This window comes from Ursus arctos, unplaced genomic scaffold, assembly GCF_023065955.2.
Source record: "Ursus arctos isolate Adak ecotype North America unplaced genomic scaffold, UrsArc2.0 scaffold_12, whole genome shotgun sequence".
NCBI lineage: Eukaryota > Metazoa > Chordata > Mammalia > Carnivora > Ursidae > Ursus > Ursus arctos.
The window spans coordinates 69407355-69425752 of NW_026622786.1; the positions used below are offsets into that span (position 1 = coordinate 69407355).

Here is an 18398-nt window from a genome sequence, read left to right on the forward strand (position 1 = left end):
AGATTACCCAACTGTGAATAGGATTGCTCGAGTTTTTTTTACTGTTTAGTTTTACTTTTAGGGACTAGCACATTTAGTTCTTACATTTAAATCTGTTTTCTGAGCAGCTATTAATGTGATCTTCGTCCAAAATATTTGACAGTCTAATATACTTATAAACATCCATCCAATGTACTTAAAGTCAGATGTACTTTAAAATCAGGGTGGTTTGTTTTTTTTTTTTTAAAGAATCATACACTGTAATTCACTTGCAAAGTGCATTTACCTGCATTTGTGTAGTGAAATTGGGCAATTAGCTTAAAAGTTACTTGCCCCTATTCTGAAAGATGATGAATTTGAGATAAGATTAGTTTTAACTTAGTATAGTTCTCATGCAATTTAGAAGCAAAGAAGTTTACTCACCAAAACACTATGAGTAGAATTGGGAAAGATCTTCTGAAGAGGATAAGTTTTCCTTCCTTCAATATCAGGCTGTGGTAACTAGTCTTTCCATTAATAAAGAAGGATTGTGTGGTGGTTTCAGCTATGGGCTTTCATTGGTAAGCTTCTCAATGCTCAGAACAAGGTCTAGCTCTCTGCTGTTGTTCAGCAGCTAGGGCTGCTGTAACAAAATACCACAGAAATTTAAATGGAATTTATTGTCTCACAGTTTTGGAAGCTGGAAGTCCAAAATCAAGATGTTGGCAGTTGGTTCCTTCTGAGTCCTAAAAGGAAGGCATCTATTCCAGGTTTCTGTCCTTGGAATGTAGATGGCTACTTTCATGTACACATGGCATTTTCCCTGTATGCACGTTTATCTCTAAGTTTTCCCTTGTTATAAGAATACCAGTAATATGGGGCGCCTGGGTGGCGCAGTCGTTAAGCGTCTACCTTCGGCTCAGGGCGTGATCCTGGCGTCCTGGGATCGAGCCCCACATCAGGCTCCTCCGCTAGGAGCCTGCTTCTTCCTCTCCCACTCCCCCTGCTTGTGTTCCCTCTCTCGCTGGCTGTCTCTATCTCTGTCAAATAAATAAATAAAATCTTTAAAAAAAAAAAAAAAAGAATACCAGTAATATTACATTACAGCCTACCCCTAGGATCTCATTTTAGCACTATAACCTCTGTAAAGACCTGTCTCCAAATAAGGGCACATTCTGAGATACTGAGACAGGGACTTCAACACACAATTCCGCTTATGAAATTCAAGTTAGTTAACTAATATTTGAATACCTATATTATATAAAGATAACATATACCAGGTGATACCATTTACTGATTTATATTCTTATGCCATTTAAAATGTTTTTCCTTTTTTATAAGACTAAGAATCTCAAGAGACCAAGTTTTCAAGTTAGATTCTAAGGTGTTGCTTTTGCTTGTTTTAAAAAAGCTTCTCTGAGTTAATGTGTAAAACTAGATAAGCCCCACTTGTTAGAACATCAAGATGGCTCTAGCTTGACTTTTCCTAATTTATATATACTAGTGATTTTATTCTTTTAAAATTTTTTGACTAGCTGGTGTTATTTGGAGATGGAGTTAAGTTGTGTCTATAAAAACTGGAAAATGTGTTCAGCTTTTCTTTGAACATGGCTTCCCCTCTTGACACTGCTGCCTACTGACTTTAGAGCCACAGATCCTTTCAGCTCATGTAACTAGATTATACCAGATGAAATGAGCTTGGAAATGCAATTCCCAGGGCAATTGCAATGAAAACTGCATACTGGAACCATCTATTATTTTCAGACACTAATGGATACAAAGTTTTCCTCTTGTGGGAGAATGTGCCTGTCTTTTTTCAATGATCATAAGGCTCTAACAAAAAGGGATTTTCATTTTTATTATTTTATATTCTTCAAAACAAGTAAACCATTAAAATGTATAATTCATAAAGACTAAAAACTGTAATCTAAAGTGAAAATGACTTGTTAGGGATTTTTAAACTGTTGTCAAGTAATTCCTATGAAATAAAGATTTCTAGAAATGAAAAAAAATCTGTGAAGAATAAATAACCATTGAAGGAGGAAAAAGCTGTTAAACAGGAGAAGTAGAAAAAGATGATGCCAAAACACAATCTTCCAAGGCTTACAGCCAAAATGCTGACGTCATCTACAGAGTAGTTTCAAGCTTATTCTACTTGACCAGGTCTCTTGGGTCTCTTCTCTGGATAAATATCTTTAACTAGTAAAGTGATTATAAATGAAAACAAGGCCACTAAAGTGACTACTATCTTAAGAGCTTTGAACCAATTGGGATAATGTGGCAAGAGAAAAAGTTCAACGTGTAATGTTATCCCCAAACCTATTATTACTGTGACTATAGCTTCACTGAGTCTTTCAGAAATAAGGAAGGCAAACCATGAAAACACAAGAGGAGCTGTACTATTAGCTAAATTGAGGAAGTCTGGTTTGGCTGTACTACCTTCTGGCAGAGCAAAACCCCATCTGATCCCTCCCAAGAAAGATAGGAAACTGGCTCCATAAGCCATCTGAGTAAAAGCTAATAAGGGGATATATGTCTTTGTCATCACCATGACCAGTGGTGGAGCAACAAAGGGCATTAGTCCTGCCAGAGTTATGTATAATGCTGGCTTTGGGCTGTCAAGCAGGTAAGTAATGGTGCTTGATGGTTTGGCTGGAAGTACTTCTTGCTTCTGCTTCTTAAAGCTGCATGGGGAAGTATGATAGTATTGTGTCTTCCTCATATACACTGGAAATGAAGAGAAAAACCAAGGCCTTGGAAACAAAGGGGCAAAGTTCTGCTGGTGACATGTCTTGAGAGAAAGTGTTTCTATTCTGCTGGCTCCCAGTCGGACTGGGAAAGGGTACTTCAGCATCTATAGAGAAAACAAAACCAAGAGACAAAACAGATTTTTAAATAACCACGCCTTAGAGAATCCCAAACTGAAACAATATAAAAACAAACCATCTGCTTTCTATTAGTACATCAAGCTTTACAGAAAGGTTGGACTACAGTAGGGTGCTGTTAATGCTAGCAAACAGCCATACAACATGCAAAAGAAACTACTGAAAAGAAATCTAGTGATGTATTTTGGCCCACCACTAATCTTACCCCATGAAAGGAATATCTGAAAGAACCAGTAAAGACTACATCTGTAGTATCTGGCATTTAAACTGTCTCTTCTATTTATAACTTGCAAAAGAAGCAGCATTTAAGTACTGTGGGAATGATGTTTTATATAGAGAAAGTAATCTACTTTTTTTCTTTTTAGATTTTTATTTATTTATTTGACAGAGACAGCCAGCCAGCAAGAGTGAACACAAGTAGGGGGAGTGGGAGAGGAAGAAGCAGGCTTCTAGCGGAGGAGCCTGATGTGGGGCTCGATCCCGCAACGCCGGGATCACGCCCTGAGCCGAAGGCAGACGCTTAACGACTGCGCCACCGAGGCGCCCCAGAAAGTAATCTACTTTCTAATTTACCTTTAGAGACACCGAATACTTTCCATAGCTCCGTTCCTTCCTATATGTCTTTGCCTAGAATTCTAACATACTACTTTTTTTTTCTTTTCTTTTTTTTGAGATGGGGAGTTGGGAGGGGCAAAGGGAGAGGGAGAGAGAGAATCTCAAGCAGGCTCCACGCCCAGTGCAGAGCCTGATCCCACGACCCTGAGATCAACACCTGAGCTGAAATCATGAGTCAGACCCTTAACCAACTGGCCACCCAGGCACCCCCTAACATACTACTTTTCTATCTAGGGAACCTATCTTTCAAAATTCAGTGTGAAGCTCTCCCCAGTCTGAATTAATACTCCTATAAGTACCTTATGCACACTCCCATCATAATTCTCACAGTGAATTTAAATCATGTGTTTGTCAGGGCACCTGGTGGCTCTGTGGGTTAAGCATCTGCCTTCGGCTCAGGTCATGATCCCATGGTCCTGGGATCGAGCCCCACATTGGGCTCCCTGCTCAGCAGGGAGCCTGCTTCTCCCTCTCCCACTCCCCCTGCTTGTGCGTGCTCGCTCGCTCTCTCTCAAATAAATAAAATCTTAAAAAAAAAAAATCATTTGTTTGTCTGTCTCAGTATACTTGAGAGCCAGGCCAGTAATTTTTTCCTTGCCTTAAAAAACAAAACAAAAGAAAAAAACCTCCCCAGTGACTTTCATGGTACATGGCCAAAGTAATAACCTTTCCTGCTGATTGTGCTTTAGTGAGCAGATTCCAGACTTCAACTAGTTAATAGATGAACAGTAACTCAAAAAGCACTAAAGGAAAGAAAAATGAAATCGTTATTTAAGAATCTTGGTGACTCCTTAAAATGCTAGGAATGCTTCCATCCTGGGGCCTTTTCTTCCTTTTGTTTGGAATGTTCTTCCCTGAGCTACTTGCATGGCCGATTCTCTCTCTTCTTACCTCTCTATTTTTTTTTTTTAATAGATTCGTTTATTGGGGGGGGAGGGGCAGAGGGAGAGAATCCTCAAGAAGACTCCCCACGAGTGTGGAGTCCAATGCGTGGCTCGATCCCAGGACCCTGCGATCATGACCCGAGCCGAAATCAAGAGTCAGATGCTTAACCAACTGAGCTACCAAGGCGCCCCTATTTTTTTTAAGATCTCTCTACACCCAACATGAGGCCTGAACTTACTACCCTGAGATCAAGAGTCAGCACCCCTGGCCCCTCTATTTTTTTTTTTTTTTAAGATTTTATTTATTTGAGAGAAAGCGAGAGAGAGAGAGAGAGAGAGCGAGCGAGCGCATGAGTGGTGGGGGAGGGACACAGAGGAGAACGCAGACTCCCTTCTGAGCAGGGAGCCCCACGTTGGGCTAGATCCCAGGGCCCTGAGATCAGGGCCCCAGCTTAAGGCAGATGCTTAACTGACTGAGCCCAGGTGCCCCTGACCCCTCTATTTTTAAGTGCAATCCTAAATTTATTGTTGATATTCCCTATTCCCCTTCCCTGCTTTATAGTTCTCCAGAGAACTTACCACTTGCAGTATTAAATATTTTACTTATTTGTATTTTACCCACCCTTTCCCCTATTACGTAAACATAAGAGGATAAGGATTTGTCTTTTTTTTCATTGCTATTGCCCCAGCAAAGCAGTGCCAGAAAGTATTTGCTGAATAAACCAACCTTTGAAGATGCCTGAGAAAACTTCTGGATGAAATGAAGCATACTGGGTCCTAGTGAAAGTCTTGCTCAGGAAGATGCCAGGCAGTTCTGATTAATGCATTTTTATAGCTAAGTGGAAGAGCTGAATCAGAAGCATGTTGCTGTGTATAAAACAAGATGTCACTTAATTTTCTTCATTTTATGCATAATTTTTTTAAGTAGGAACTCAAGAATGTTTTCCATATAACACACTTTCCTTTGAAAACAATCATTAATGTTTTCCGGAAATCAGTAATACATTAAGCAAATAATCCTTTTCTTCTCTGAACCATTCTTTTAGCTTTTGCTCTTTGGTGTAACAGAAGTATTGCACAGAGACAGAAGATCTGTATTTTACAAACACTTCCCCAGCTGTGTGACCTTGGGTAAATTGCTTCCTTGAAGTGTAGTTTTCTCATCTTTAAAACTGAAGGTTATAGCTTCTCTGTTCTCTTTTTTTCACGTTAGTTATCTATTTGGGGGCTTAGGTGTTTACAGCTCAAAATAATGATGGTAGCAATTAATACAATTTAGCTGTGAACCAAGCACTGTAACTATGTGTTTTATATGCATTAACTCATTTGTTTGTTTTTAAGATATTATTTTTAAGTTATCTCTACCCACAAAGTGGGGCTTGAACTCATAACCCCAACATCAAGAGTCACACACTCCGACTGAGCCAGCGAGGTGCCCCAGCATTAACTCATTCAACACAATAACCTCATCAACTTGGTGCTGAGAGACGTATAGCCTGTTAGGTTAGAGTGAAGATTTTGAAGTCAAACAATTTGTGTTGGGATCTTGGCTCCAACACTTATTAGGTATGTGATTTTGCACAACATATTTAACTTTGTTATGTTGCAGTTCACTCACTTCTGAAATAATTAAAATAACTACATAGGGTCATTGTAAAAATTAAATGAATTAATATATATAAAGAGCTGCAAACTGTCCCTGATACAAAGTAAGTATTCAAAAAATAATAGCTATATTCCCACCTTACACAAGAGGAAATGGTTAAGAACTCGAAGGTAAGCAGACAGTAAGTGGTTGAGAATATGAATCTACATCTGTCTTAGATGAGTTTCATTCTTAACCAGGAGAATGAAGTGTCTAAAAGATCCAAAACCCACATTTGCTACCTAATTAAATATTTTAATGAACTGCTTTCTAGGTCACAGCTCTTAGGGCCGGGTAAAGAAATCCTGTATACCAATCTTTTCATTTTATAACATAAAGACGTAGGGAGGTAAGTCATCCTGGACCTCTGAGTACATCTTAGATGGCACCTTACATCCACCTCCTGACTTCCAAACACACAAATCTGCAGGATCCACACACTCACTGTTGGTCAAAAGCACCTGCGTAAGGGCTTTCCAGACCACCCCACTTAAAAATCTCAACGCTCTCTTCACATTTGGAACCCTCTACGCACTGTGACCATGTGCTTTCCAACTCATGGGTGTTAAGTGGAAAGAGTGACAGCCTATCTTCTGGAGACGGCGACTGGTGAGGAAATGAAGGGCAAAGACCTAAGGATTAATCCGCTCAATTTAGGTGAAAACCCCCCATATTGCCACTGGCGCAGAGGAAAGAGTTGCAAACTGCAAGCCTCAGAGCGGACTTTTGAGAAAAGGGCGCGCTGTGAGAACCCAACGGTCCTCGGGAAACTGCCTGGCATTCCCCGCGGCTTTTACTTTCAATCCTTGGTGCCCACCCCCTCCCAATTTGCACACTATGGCAGCAGCCCTGCTGTTATATATGTAAGTATACTTGCCAGTGTCGAACCGGGAGTTGAAAAGCTGAGTCGCAAGATCCGCCAGGTACTCCCGAAAAGGCACTTCCGGCAGGTGGGGTTTGGCAGTCCCCCCATTTCCTGAGAACAGAAAAAAGAGTCCGGGTGGGGACTTGACCAGCGCTGACTGGTTCCCATTCCGGGCTTTCCATCTTGGGTCATTCTTTTAAATCTTAATTCTGGAAGCCGGCTTTTGAAGTCTGTAGGGTCCCTGAATGGTCTGCCTCTCTCTTCCAGGTTTCTCAGCCAGCAGAATCTGGCCCTCAGAGTTCGGGAAGGTAGAGCACAACTACTGAAACAATCTCAAGAGTGTTGGTGTTGTAGGAAGGTAGGAGAGATTTGGAGTCTACCCCAAGTGTGACTTTGCCAAATTGCTTGCCATCTCTGGAACTCATAACAGGGTTTCCAGGATCGATGGGGGCACATCTTACTCTGTGTTAAGGTCCTGAACTACTAACACTAAGAAAAAACTGTTTTTACTTCTATTCTCTTTGCTTGGACCTGGAAACTCCATTAACAAATAAAGAGCACAAAGGGCAGGATTTTCGCTTCCGTTCTAAGTGTGGTAGTAAGAGCCTTGGGCTTAGGGTTGATCCGGTTAGATCATTCCTTCTGTCATCTTCTGCTTTGACTTTTATTTGTCGGCTCTGTGACCTTGGACAAGTCTCTTTTCTTCTTTGGGCCTCCATTTCATAGTCTTTCAAAGGACACACCACCAGGCAATTTGAGCGTCCTTCTGAAATCAGAGCTGCAAGGGCTCACGCTGGCCAGTTCCTCCATTCCTCCGGATTCTGGGTAATGTAGCTTCATGGTCGTCGGCCATTATATGGCTTAGCGTCCCCGTGCAGAATGGGCCCATTGCGAATTCTTCGTAATAGTAACCGCTTCTAATCGCGATAGGCTTTCACTTTTATTTCCTTCTCTGTCTGTCATGGCAGCGCCGCCCCTTCTAGTAGTGCGATACCCAATGAGACTTTGGGTCAGAGAAGCAGCTTCTCCGCCCCGGCATAGAAGCAGGCTCGGACTAAAATCCGCCTTGCGCTGGGCCAGGGGCGTGACGCCAGCCGTCGGGCGGAACTACCACTCCCAGTGGGTAGCGCGTCGGGCCCAGCCGCGCAGGCCTCCAGAGCACGGCGGTGTGGCCCGCTGGGGGCTGGAGTCTTAACGATGCGCGCACGTGAAGGAAGGAAGGAGCGGAAGGTGGGAAGGGTCGGAAAACAGGATCCTACGAAACCGGTTTGCTAGTACTTGTACGGGTAGTTTGGGGACGCGAGCATGCCCAGAAGTGGGGTACGGGAGGGTGAAGGGGCGGGGAAAACGGTACACACATACACACCCACCCACTCATTCACACGCATCCAAACCCTGTGTTGGGCCGGGGAATAAGAAGGGGGTTTCCAAACTCGGCTGGTCGCCCCCTCTGAGGCGGCGCGAGGAAAGGAAGAGCACTCAAGCCTGCAGAGGGGTGGGGGCAATCACGCATTGCCTCGAGCCGCGGTGAGGGGGGTTGGGGACCGCGCAGGGAATAACTGCCATTCACGCGGCGGAACGTTGGCGGCGTGGGGCGCCAGCAGGGTCACCCGAACAGGACTCCTGCGCTTGCGCTCCTGTGGGCGGTGCGAGTGGGTGGGCGTGTGTGAGGCGGGGTCGGGGGGGGCCGGGCTGGTCGTCGCTCCTCCCCCCCTGCCCCTCCAGGGCCGTGTGGGCCGGGCAGCCATTTTGGGAAGAGCTTTGTTATGGTTGTGGGCTCTCCACCTCTGCGGGATCTGGAAGCTGGGGACGCGCCCTCAGACGCTGCGTCTGGTCCCTAGCTGTGGCCCCACTGCTGCCGGGTAAGTGGGGGTTCCGGACAATGGAGCGGCAGGGGATCTTGAGTCGTTCCGGCGCGGGGCTCCGCCCGGTGCCCAACAAACCGGCTGTTGAAACTAGTTGAAGAAGGCTCTCACACAGGTGGTTGGTGTGGGTCGGCCCGGGGTTGGGGAGATAAGCCGAGGGGCCAGCGGTCCTGTGGTTCGGATAGGGCACCTCCCCCCGCACGAGGAGCTTGGCAGTCGAGTGTCGCCGCGGCTTTGCCCGAGCGCTCCTACTTCAACTTTGGTCTTCGGGTCGGAACGCTCACCTGCGGCTCTCTGGCTCCTCTCCAGGCGTTCCGGCTTGTTGGTGGTTGAGTGGCTTGGTTTACGGGTTTTTTTTTCTTTCCTTCCTAAATTAGAGCCAGGGGCTTTTGTTTCCCAACGAAGGAAAATCTAAGGAGGAAAAAATCTTGTAAGTCAACTGTGGGGCATCTTAGGGGAAAAGAAGAGCTTTAACCTTCAGCGTTTAGGTTCTTGGTATCGAGGTGTTTGTTTTCTTTGATTTAGATTTAGTCGGTATCCAGAACCTACGTATTGCCTCCCTCCTCCGAAAAAAGAGCTGGTCGATCTTGAAGAGTTTTAAGGAGGATTTTTTTGTGTTTTAAATCTACCTCTCTCCACCCCCGTGAAATTCAAAAGGAAGGCTGAATCTAAAATGGCTGTAGCTTGGGGAAGTGCCCCAAGCCTCGGTAACTTAAATACGTTACCATGTCTTAAATTTTTGGTTGTTTCTCCTACAAGGACAACAGCTGAATCTTTTGATATTTTGGTTTTCTTGCAATTGCTGTCTTGTCTTGAAGAGTTCTTTTAGGTGAAAACAAAGGTGAGGCTAAAAAAGTTTGCTTACTCCAAAAGTTTACGTAAGAGTGGGTGCGGTTTTTTCTTTCTTTCTTTTTTTTTTTTTTTTTTTTTTGGTGGTTGCTTATAGTTTTGAAACTGTGCTGTGATGGTAATTTTATCACCCGGCTTTGTACTCTGAGGTTGGTTTGTCATATTTGTCGAAATACTCTCTTAACGTTGATATTTATTGCTTTCCAAGGGAAAAAAGTTAATGGTGGTTCATGTTTTAGTTTAGTAACAGAAGTCACACATTTCTTTGTAAATCTCATCCAAAAGTAAAGTGATTGGTAGTCTTCAAAAGACTTAGATTCGTAATTTGGCGGACTTCTGGCCTTTTCTGTGTAATACTTGAAAGGGAATCAAAGTGCTCCTAAGTTTAGGACATTTTTTGGAATGGTGAGACAAGTGAAAACGAACTTTAGATGTGGAGCTCCTGGTTGTTGTGCCCTCTCAAACAAAAGGCTGTCTTTTTGTTTGACTCTTTTTTTTTTTTTTTTTTTAACCATTAGATCCAGAAGTTTAACTGAAAACACAAAGGCATACAATGGAAACCAAGAACAGATAACTTCAGTATTTGAGAAGGTGCTTCAGTTTCAGGTTGCAATCTGTCTAAAAGATAAAAACAATAAAATGCTAGTTGTGAATGAGAATTTGGGAATTAATAGTATAATAAGCTGTCATCTTCCCTAGGGAGCCAGTTTCACTTTACCTTCCTACATTTTTCAACACAAAAGTTTATCTTTGTTCCCCTGGGATTTTTTTGTTCTTAAAGTATTTTGGTGATTTTATAAGAAACATTTTGATGTACTCTACAGAAATTACAAGTCCATTGCTTTATGATTTGCCATTTGCCTACTGAACCCATAAACTTGGGTATTCAAAATGGTTTGTACATGTTGATACAAATATTTTTCAACTGATTCTGGTTAGTATCTTATCAGAGTTCTTGAAATAGGGGGTTGATGTTAGGAAGCCTTTTTATTTTGAATAAATGCAACTCACTAGTTTTCTCATCAGTGGCTGCTTAAAAGCAGGCCCATGTAACCATTTTAATAAGTTCGGAATGATAAGGAATCTGGAACACATTTCTGCTTATAATTCATTTTTAAATTCTCAGAGATATAGTGCACAATTATGAATCATACTTTAGCAGATTGCATATCTTTGTTTTATGGTTAAATTGTATGTACTTAGTAACAGTGATAACTAATGTGCAAGGACCTAAGCAATCTGTTTCTAAGTCATTAACCATTATGGGTGCTGTCTTTAACTATGAAAATAAGACCATTGGAAAGGTGAGAGGCACAACAATTTTAAAGGATCCCTATTAAAAAAGTACTTCGTGGAGTAGGTAAATTTTGTTGTGGGTTGTTTATGGTTTTTCAAATGGATGGGAGGAGAAATCTAGGTGGCACATTGATGTCATGTTACCTCACATATGGCTATCGTTGCCATTGTCTGGAATTTAATATTTGGTATGCTGAGACCTAGTTGTCCAAGTCATTTCTAAATCATACTCTGATTTTTATTTCCCATTGAAGTCTGCCCAAAAACAAAACTGGCTACAATCAAACTTGAAAAGTAGTTCTGTAAGAATAGCTGAACTTTTTTGTCCATAGGTAATCCTAAGGAGGTAAAATATTGCTAATGTTGTGTAATATAAATTTTTATAGGTGATTTCAACTATCCTGGGAGAATATTTCAAGAAGTCAAATAGTTCTTTTCCTTTACGAAAGCAGTCAGCTTTTCTTTCTTTTCTTTTTTTTTTCTTTCATTTCAAGAAATGCTACGGGCTCTACTGTGGTGCCAGTTCTGGTGTAAGGGCTAGAAATACCTAAATGACCACAAAACGTTTTGTCAAAAAGAACTTAGTTTAACAGACAAGTGAAAAATATTACAGGATAACAACATAGAAAGCTGTCTTTCTTAAAGAAGTTGGCTTTTCACATACTCACTGTGTTTACCTCCCTTTTCTATGATACGCCTGCCTTGCCTTGTGTTAACCAGACGTCAGGCTAGAAAATCACCAGCAGGAACAAAGGTTGAGTACACTTTTCTGAGCAGTAGGTCTGTTTGTGTGGAATACATTTTGTTTTCAGAAAATTCAAATTCATTTAAGTTTAGCTATACTTCAGATTTCATACTCTTGTTTCTGCTGATTCTAAGTTTAAATTTCATTGTATAAAAAAACTCTCTTCTGAATTATTGCTACCTTTGAAGTATATTGAAAAATTGTTTGGGGGGCTCTTGGGCTAGTTAATTAAAAGGTAGAGCCATTCCAGTGTTCCTGCTATATGTTTATGAATTATTAGCTCTACTTTTTAATTAGTCTTATGAGGTCTTACGAGGTCCTTACGAGGAGGATAGTTTATTGTGGGCTTCATAAGCTAGAGGCTGTAATAGAGTCCAATATATATAATCTCATTCCTCAAAATACTTTTTATAAATAGATAATATTAACCCTTCTACAGTGAGTGTACCGAGGTTCCAAGAAGTTAAGTAATTTACATAACATGATGAGAGATCTGGATTCAGGCAGCTTTCCCTGATTCTAAAGCTCTGTTTTCTACCACACCATGTAGAGAGATGGTATGGTAATTAAGGGCCTCAACTATGCAGCCTGGATATGAATCTCCACATTGCCACTTAAGCTTGGTGACCTTGGGAGAATTTAAAGTGAAATTTCTTTTTTTTTTTTTTTTTAAGATTTTATTTATTTATTTGACGGAGAGAGAGCGAGCGAAAGAGGAAACACAAGCAGGGGGAGTGGGAGAGGAAGAAGCAGGCTCCCAGTGGAGGAGCCCGATGTGGGGCTTGATCCCAGAACTCCAGGATCATGCCCTGAGCCGAAGGCAGACGCTTAACGACTGAGCCACCCAGGCGCCCCTAAAGTGAAATTTCTGTGCCTGTTTCTTCCTTTGTTAAATGGGGGATAATAGTAACTTCTCATAGGGTTATTGTGGCAAAAAAATAAAATACTATTTGTAGAGGTCTTAAAACAATGCAGTTGATAATTGTTAAATAAACTGTATAAAATTGTCTTTAATGAATGTCCTTTTACCAATCAAGTGAAATTCATTAAAATCTGAACAGACTGTTGCACATAGAGGTTCTTATTTTTCTTTCTTGGGTATTATTTTTCTGTTGATTTTTCTAGTTTATTTGAATCCAGTTCCCACATACTATAACTGGCAGTCTTTCAAACTTCTTAATTTGTATGTTTCTTCTGTGTTTTTTTTCCCCCTTGCACTTTGTTGAAGAAACCAGGTTATTTATCCTGCACAATTGCCACATTTGAGATTTTCCTGAATTCCTATAAATTGGAAGTTGGATATTGAAGTTTACATTGAGATTTGATGGGTGGGTGAGGAGAAGGCTGACTTCATAGGTGATTCTGTACGTTTGGTTTTTGTTTTTGTTTTTGTTTTTTCTTGGTTAGTTCAGTAGTTCTCATGTGTATCATTTTCTTAAAATTTCTCTATTGAGCCCCATAGAGTAATTAGAAGAGTTATTTACCCTCCTTTGTTATGCATGTAAAATGAAGTGTTTGATTTGCCAACTCAGTGTTAACTTTCCCAGGCAGTGTTTTTCCTGTCCTTTTTTTCTTCATAGTATGTATTTTTGTATATAAAATTGAGCTGAGTATGTTGGGTTTGCAATGGTTTTGTTTTCTGGTTTTGGTTACTAGTGAGTAGTTTCCTTAGGCCTATTTGGTTTGAAAATTTTTCTTCTCAAAACTGTTTTTTCCAGGTCACTGGGTGGAAGAGTTGGTTGAGCATCAGACTCTTGGTTTCAGCTCAGGTCGTGATCTCCGGGTCGTGAGATCAAACTTCACCTCCGCCTTGCGCTCTGTGAGGAGTCTGCTTAAAACTCTTTCTCTCCCTCTGCCCCTCCCCTCTGCACTTCTCTCTCAAATAAATAAATAAATCTAAAAACAAAACACTTTTCCCTCTATTGCTTATGCCCCCCTCCCAACCCTCTTAAGCATTTTATTCTTAACACCTTTGAACTTTCGCTGTAGGGAAGGCACTTCTCCCCCCACACCCCAGGGGAAAACATCCAGGCATATTCTTAACACTACCTGTATTCGCCATTTAATCATCAACTTTCCAACAGTCTCCAAATTATGAAGATTTGAAGCAAAAAGAAGTGGAGTGACTTGCCCAGAGTTACGCCGCTGGTACATGGCAGAACTAGCTAGATCCAGTCTGCTCTTCTACCTTAAAAGTAATGTTTGGATTGAAAGCAAAAGTTTATTCTTGAGGAGAGATTTTTAGAAATGCTTGTAAGTAAGATGAACTTGAAGTAAAAATGTATGTCTTGTGATACAGTATTCACTACTTTTAACGCCTCTCAATTATAAAAATGATATATAGTTTTTTAGATGTGACAAATAGTCTGTTGCCTATTAGGGAACTGGAGCCTTTCAGGGTCAGTGTAGCTGCAAATTTTGATAAAAGTTATCACTACTGAATGGCTTGTTTGTTTGTAGTGTAGTTGATGTAGTGACTTTTGGAGCAAATGCTATAAAAACATTTTTGCTGATTCTAAAACCATAAGAGTTTCAGGTACTTGCATAAATCTAATGCATTTAGTTACCTAAATCTTACAGCCAGAATTTAATGTGTCAGATTGCATTAGGTAAATTTCTGTAACTTACTATTCCTACTAGGAACTTTTGTGATTTAAGTAAATTCCATTTCTGTCAGCGGGGTAGTGAGTGTTTAGTTAATGGTTGTGGCAAGTGTTCGTGACTGTTGAATGACACAGTATTGGAGAGGAGATTACCTGAAAAAGGATAATAAATTTTACTCTTGAAAAATTTTGCGTTTTGTGAAATTACTTTCAGGAAATGTTTTTTGGAACAATGAAGCAGAAAGTTGCACAATGATTAAAGTTTATTACTGATGGGAAGACTGTTCAGATTCCTATGTTGGACATTCTAATTGGGTTTTAAAGTGACCTTTGTGGTTTCTTTTGACCGTTTACCATTTTAACCCCCTTCATATATTGCCTTTTTGTGAATCTTAGTGGGAGAAGAAGCTGGAAAGGCTGTGTATATGTAACTACACATATACATACCTTACACATAGACTTTCTGTCCTGAACACCGGGCAGTTGTGACCCAGGTTGTGCCAGTCACGGACACTTGACTGGGGACTTGGATCTGGAGTGAGAGATGCAGAGAAGCAAGGACAGTTTAGAATTCATTCCATTGGCTTGTGGCAGTAGCAGTGGCGGTGCTAGCAGCGCAGTTTTCTAAGCAGCTCTTCCTGTGATGTGACCTTGGTTGGTGATTTTTGACTGCTTAGCTTTACTTGGTTTCTACATGTTTGCAAAGTCAAGGGGGCTCTCAGTCATTCTCTGAACTCCCAATATATTTATGATAAATTCCTTTTCTGTTTAGTCTACCTAAGTATAGTTGTTTTTTTTTTTCCAACCAAACCCTGATTTATAAAATTGGCTAATATAATTTGCTCCTTCTAGAAGATTTTCTTTGTGACTGCCTCTATTTAGAGTAGTCTCCTAACTCAGGAAGTGAAAAATTTATATGAATGTCTTTTTTAAAGACAATAGTGGGGGGGCGCCTGTATGGCGTAGGCGTTGGGCGTCTGCCTTCGGCTCAGGGCGTGATCCCCGTGCTCTGGGATCGGGTCCCACATCAGGCTCCTCCACTAGGAGCTTGCTTCTTCCTCTCCCACTCCCCCTGCTTGTGTTCCCGCTCTCGCTGGCTGTCTCTCTCTGTCAAATAAATAAATAAAATCTTTAAAAAAAAAAAAATCTTAAAAAAAATAAAAATAAAAAAATAAAGACAATAGTGGACAAGAATTTTCCTTTTTATCCACTCCCAATTATTTATTTATTTATTTATTTATTTATTTATTTTAAAGATTTTATTTATTCATTTGACAGAGATAGAAAACAGCCAGCGAGAGAGGGAACATAAGCAGGGGGAGTGGGAGAGGAAGAAGCAGGCTTCCAGTGGAGGAGCCTGATGTGGGGCTCGATCCCAGAACACCGGGATCACGCCCTGAGCCGAAGGCAGACGCTTAACGACTAAGCCACCCAGGTGCCCCCCACTCCCAATTTTTTAAAGCAGTAGTTCTCAACCTTTTAAAATTTGGCTGGAGTAAGGCCTGTGCACTGTTAATTTATTAAAGCTCCCCATGTGGTTTTCTGTCTTTTTAAAAGATTCTTTTATTATTACAAAAGCAGTATTATGCTGGATGGAATATTAGGAGATATATATATATATGCAAAAATAAAAACATTCTCCTCATCCAGAAATCACTACTGTAACTTCTGGTGCACTTTTTCCAGATCTTTCTCTAAGCACATATACGTAGGTTTTTTATTTTTATTTTACTAAAATGAGATTACCTTGCAGCTTGCTTTTTTATTTGGTGATACCCATTCTTCAGTGTGAATAAATGTTAATTTCTTCTAATATCCAGGTGCTGTTTAAGAATCCCCAGGGGCGCTTGGGTGGGTCAGTCAGTTAAGCATTTGATTCTTGGTTTCAGCTCAGGTCATCATCTCATGGGTCATGGAATCAGCTCCGTGCTCACCGGGGAGTCCACATGAACATTCTCTCCCTCTGCCCCCCCCCTCAAATAAATAATCTTTAAAAAAAAATAAGTGAATTCCCCCAGCTGATCTAAAATAGAATCATACAGCTAGGTATTCAATACTAGTATCTGATCCAATACCTTGTACATGTGACACTTTAATTTCCTTATGTCTCTTTAATCTAGCATAGTCCTTATTTTTCAGTGACACTGAGTTTGAGACTGCTCTGTTCTGAAAATGGTTTTGTACAGTTGCGTTCTATGTTGTCATTTAGTTTGTCCCTTTAATTCTTATACTTTTCTCTAAATTTTACATCTAAAAACTTGATAGATTCACATCAAAACATTTTTGGCCAGAATACATCTTGTAGGTATATCATTCTGCATTGTATTTATAAAGCACATAATACCTCATTGACCTACTTTCATAATGCTAAGATTGATCCTTAGATTAAGGTGATTGTAGTCTGATCCATATATTAAACAGTGAATCTTCTCTTCTTTCAACAAGAAAATAATTTGCATGGTGTTACTTTGCACTAAAAGTTCCCAGTCCCTTATCAATCATTGTCCTCATTTTTTAAAGACAGCTTTATTGAGATATAATTTACATAATCTAAAATTCACATTTTTAAAAAAGATTTTATTAATTTGAGAGAGGAAAAGAGAGCAAGCAGGGGGGAGAGGGAGAAGAAGACGCGGACTCCCCACTGAGCAGGGAGCCCGACGCGGGGCTTGATCCCAGGACCCTGAGATCATGAACTGAGCCAAAATCAGGCGGTTTACCGAATGAGCCACCCAGGCACCCCAAATTAACACATTTTAAATGTACAATTCATAGGTGCGTGGGTGGCTCAGTTGGTTAAGCGTCTGCCTTCGGCTTGGGTCATGATCCTAGGGTCCTGGTATTAAGCCCTGCATCATGTTCTCTGCTCAGCTGGAGCCTGCTTCTCCCTCTCCCTCTGCCTGCCGCCCTGCCTACTTGTGCTCGCTTGCTCTCTCTGTCAAATAAATAAAATCGTTAAAAAAAAAATAAATGTACAGGGGCACCTGGGTGACTCAGTCGTTGGGCGTCTGCCTTCGGCTCAGGGCGTGATCCAGGTGTTCTGGGATCGAGCCCCACATCAGGCTCCTCCACTGGAAGCCTGCTTCTTCCTCTCCCACTCCCCCTGCTTGTGTTCCCTCTCTCACTGGCTGTGTCTCTCTCTGTCAAATAAATAAATAAAATCTTTAAAAAAATAAAAAATAAAAAAATAAATGTACAATTCAGTGATTTTTTTCATATGTTTACAGAATTGTACAGCCAATGCCACTGTCAAATTTTAGAACACTTTCATCAGCCCAGAAAGAAACCCCATAACCATTAGCAGTCACACACCCCACCCCACCCCCGGCCCTAAGGCAACCACTAATCTTTCTGTCTACGGATATGCCTATTCTGGACTTTTCATATAAATAGAATTATACAGTATGTGATCTCTTATGTCTGAGTTTCCTCACTTAGCATAATGTTTTTAAGGTTCATCCAGTTGTACTGTGTATCAGTATTTCGTTTGTTTTTATTGGTGTATTCTATTCTGTTGTATGAATATACCACATTTTGTGTATCTAGTCATCAGTTGATGGTCATTTGAATTATTGCCTTTCTGTGGCTATTTATTATGAATAATGCTGCCATGAACATATGAGATACAAGCTTTTGTGTGAACATACCTTTACATCTCTCTTGGATCTTTTTGGGGTGCAATTGCTAGGTCATATGGTAACTCTGTTTAACTTTTTGAGAATCTGTGTTCAGGGAGCCTGTGCCATTATACATTCCCACGAGGAGTGTATAGTGGTTTCAGTTTCTCTGCATCCTCAGCAACACTTACTATTTTGTCTGTCTTTTATTATAACCACCTTAGTGGGTGTGAAATAGTATCTCATTGTGGTTTTGATGTGCTTTTCCCTCATAGCTAATGATGTTAAGCATCTTTTCCTATACTTAGTAGTTATTTGAATATCTTCTTTGGAGAAATGTTTATTCAAATCCTTTGTCTACTTTCTTAAATTTTTATTTTATTTTATTTTATTTTTTTTATTTTTATTCTTTTTTTTTTTTTTTTTTAAAGATTTTATTTATTTATTCAGCAGAGATAGAGACAGCCAGCGAGAGAGGGAACACAAGCAGGGGGAGTGGGAGAGGAAGAAGCAGGCTCATAGCAGAGGAGCCTGATGTGGGGCTCGATCCCATAACGCCGGGATCACGCCC

General features: G+C 40.7%; 2 protein-coding genes across 7 annotated transcripts in view; one reads left to right on the forward strand and one right to left on the reverse strand.

Annotated features, from left to right (window-relative positions):
• Nucleotides 1–619: 619 nt before the first annotated feature.
• Nucleotides 620–5209, reverse strand: TMEM69 (transmembrane protein 69). The gene is made up of 2 exons (XM_026498202.4): nucleotides 5070–5209; nucleotides 620–2812 (listed from the first exon to the last, which is right to left on the reverse strand). The coding sequence occupies exons 1-2, from the start codon at nucleotides 5109–5111 to the stop codon at nucleotides 2105–2107; spliced, it is 750 nt and encodes a 249-aa protein (XP_026353987.1). The 5' UTR covers nucleotides 5112–5209; the 3' UTR covers nucleotides 620–2104.
• A 1250-nt stretch (nucleotides 5210–6459) lies between these two features.
• The window catches only part of GPBP1L1 (GC-rich promoter binding protein 1 like 1), a 62975-nt gene continuing 51036 nt past the window's right edge, over nucleotides 6460–18398 (forward strand). The window contains exon 1 of one of the 6 annotated variants that reach the window (XM_048220225.2): nucleotides 6460–7210. The gene's annotated coding sequence lies outside the window, so the exon portion shown is untranslated. Of the gene's footprint in view, nucleotides 7211–7273; nucleotides 7678–7869; nucleotides 8119–8505; nucleotides 8715–10084; nucleotides 10173–18398 lie in introns of those variants that run through there. The other 5 variants (XM_048220226.2, XM_044383894.3, XM_057310685.1 and 2 more) reach the window with 5 other exon arrangements.

Bases quoted from the DNA above. Each gene is read 5' to 3' on its own strand.
- TMEM69 (XM_026498202.4), bottom strand. From the start codon at position 5,111: ATGCTTCATTTCATCCAGAAGTTTTCTCAGGCATCTTCAAAG. The intron at 2,813-5,069 runs GTTGGTTTATTC...TTTTCTCTATAG, and splicing joins TTTCTCAGGCATCTTCAAAG to ATGCTGAAGTACCCTTTCCC.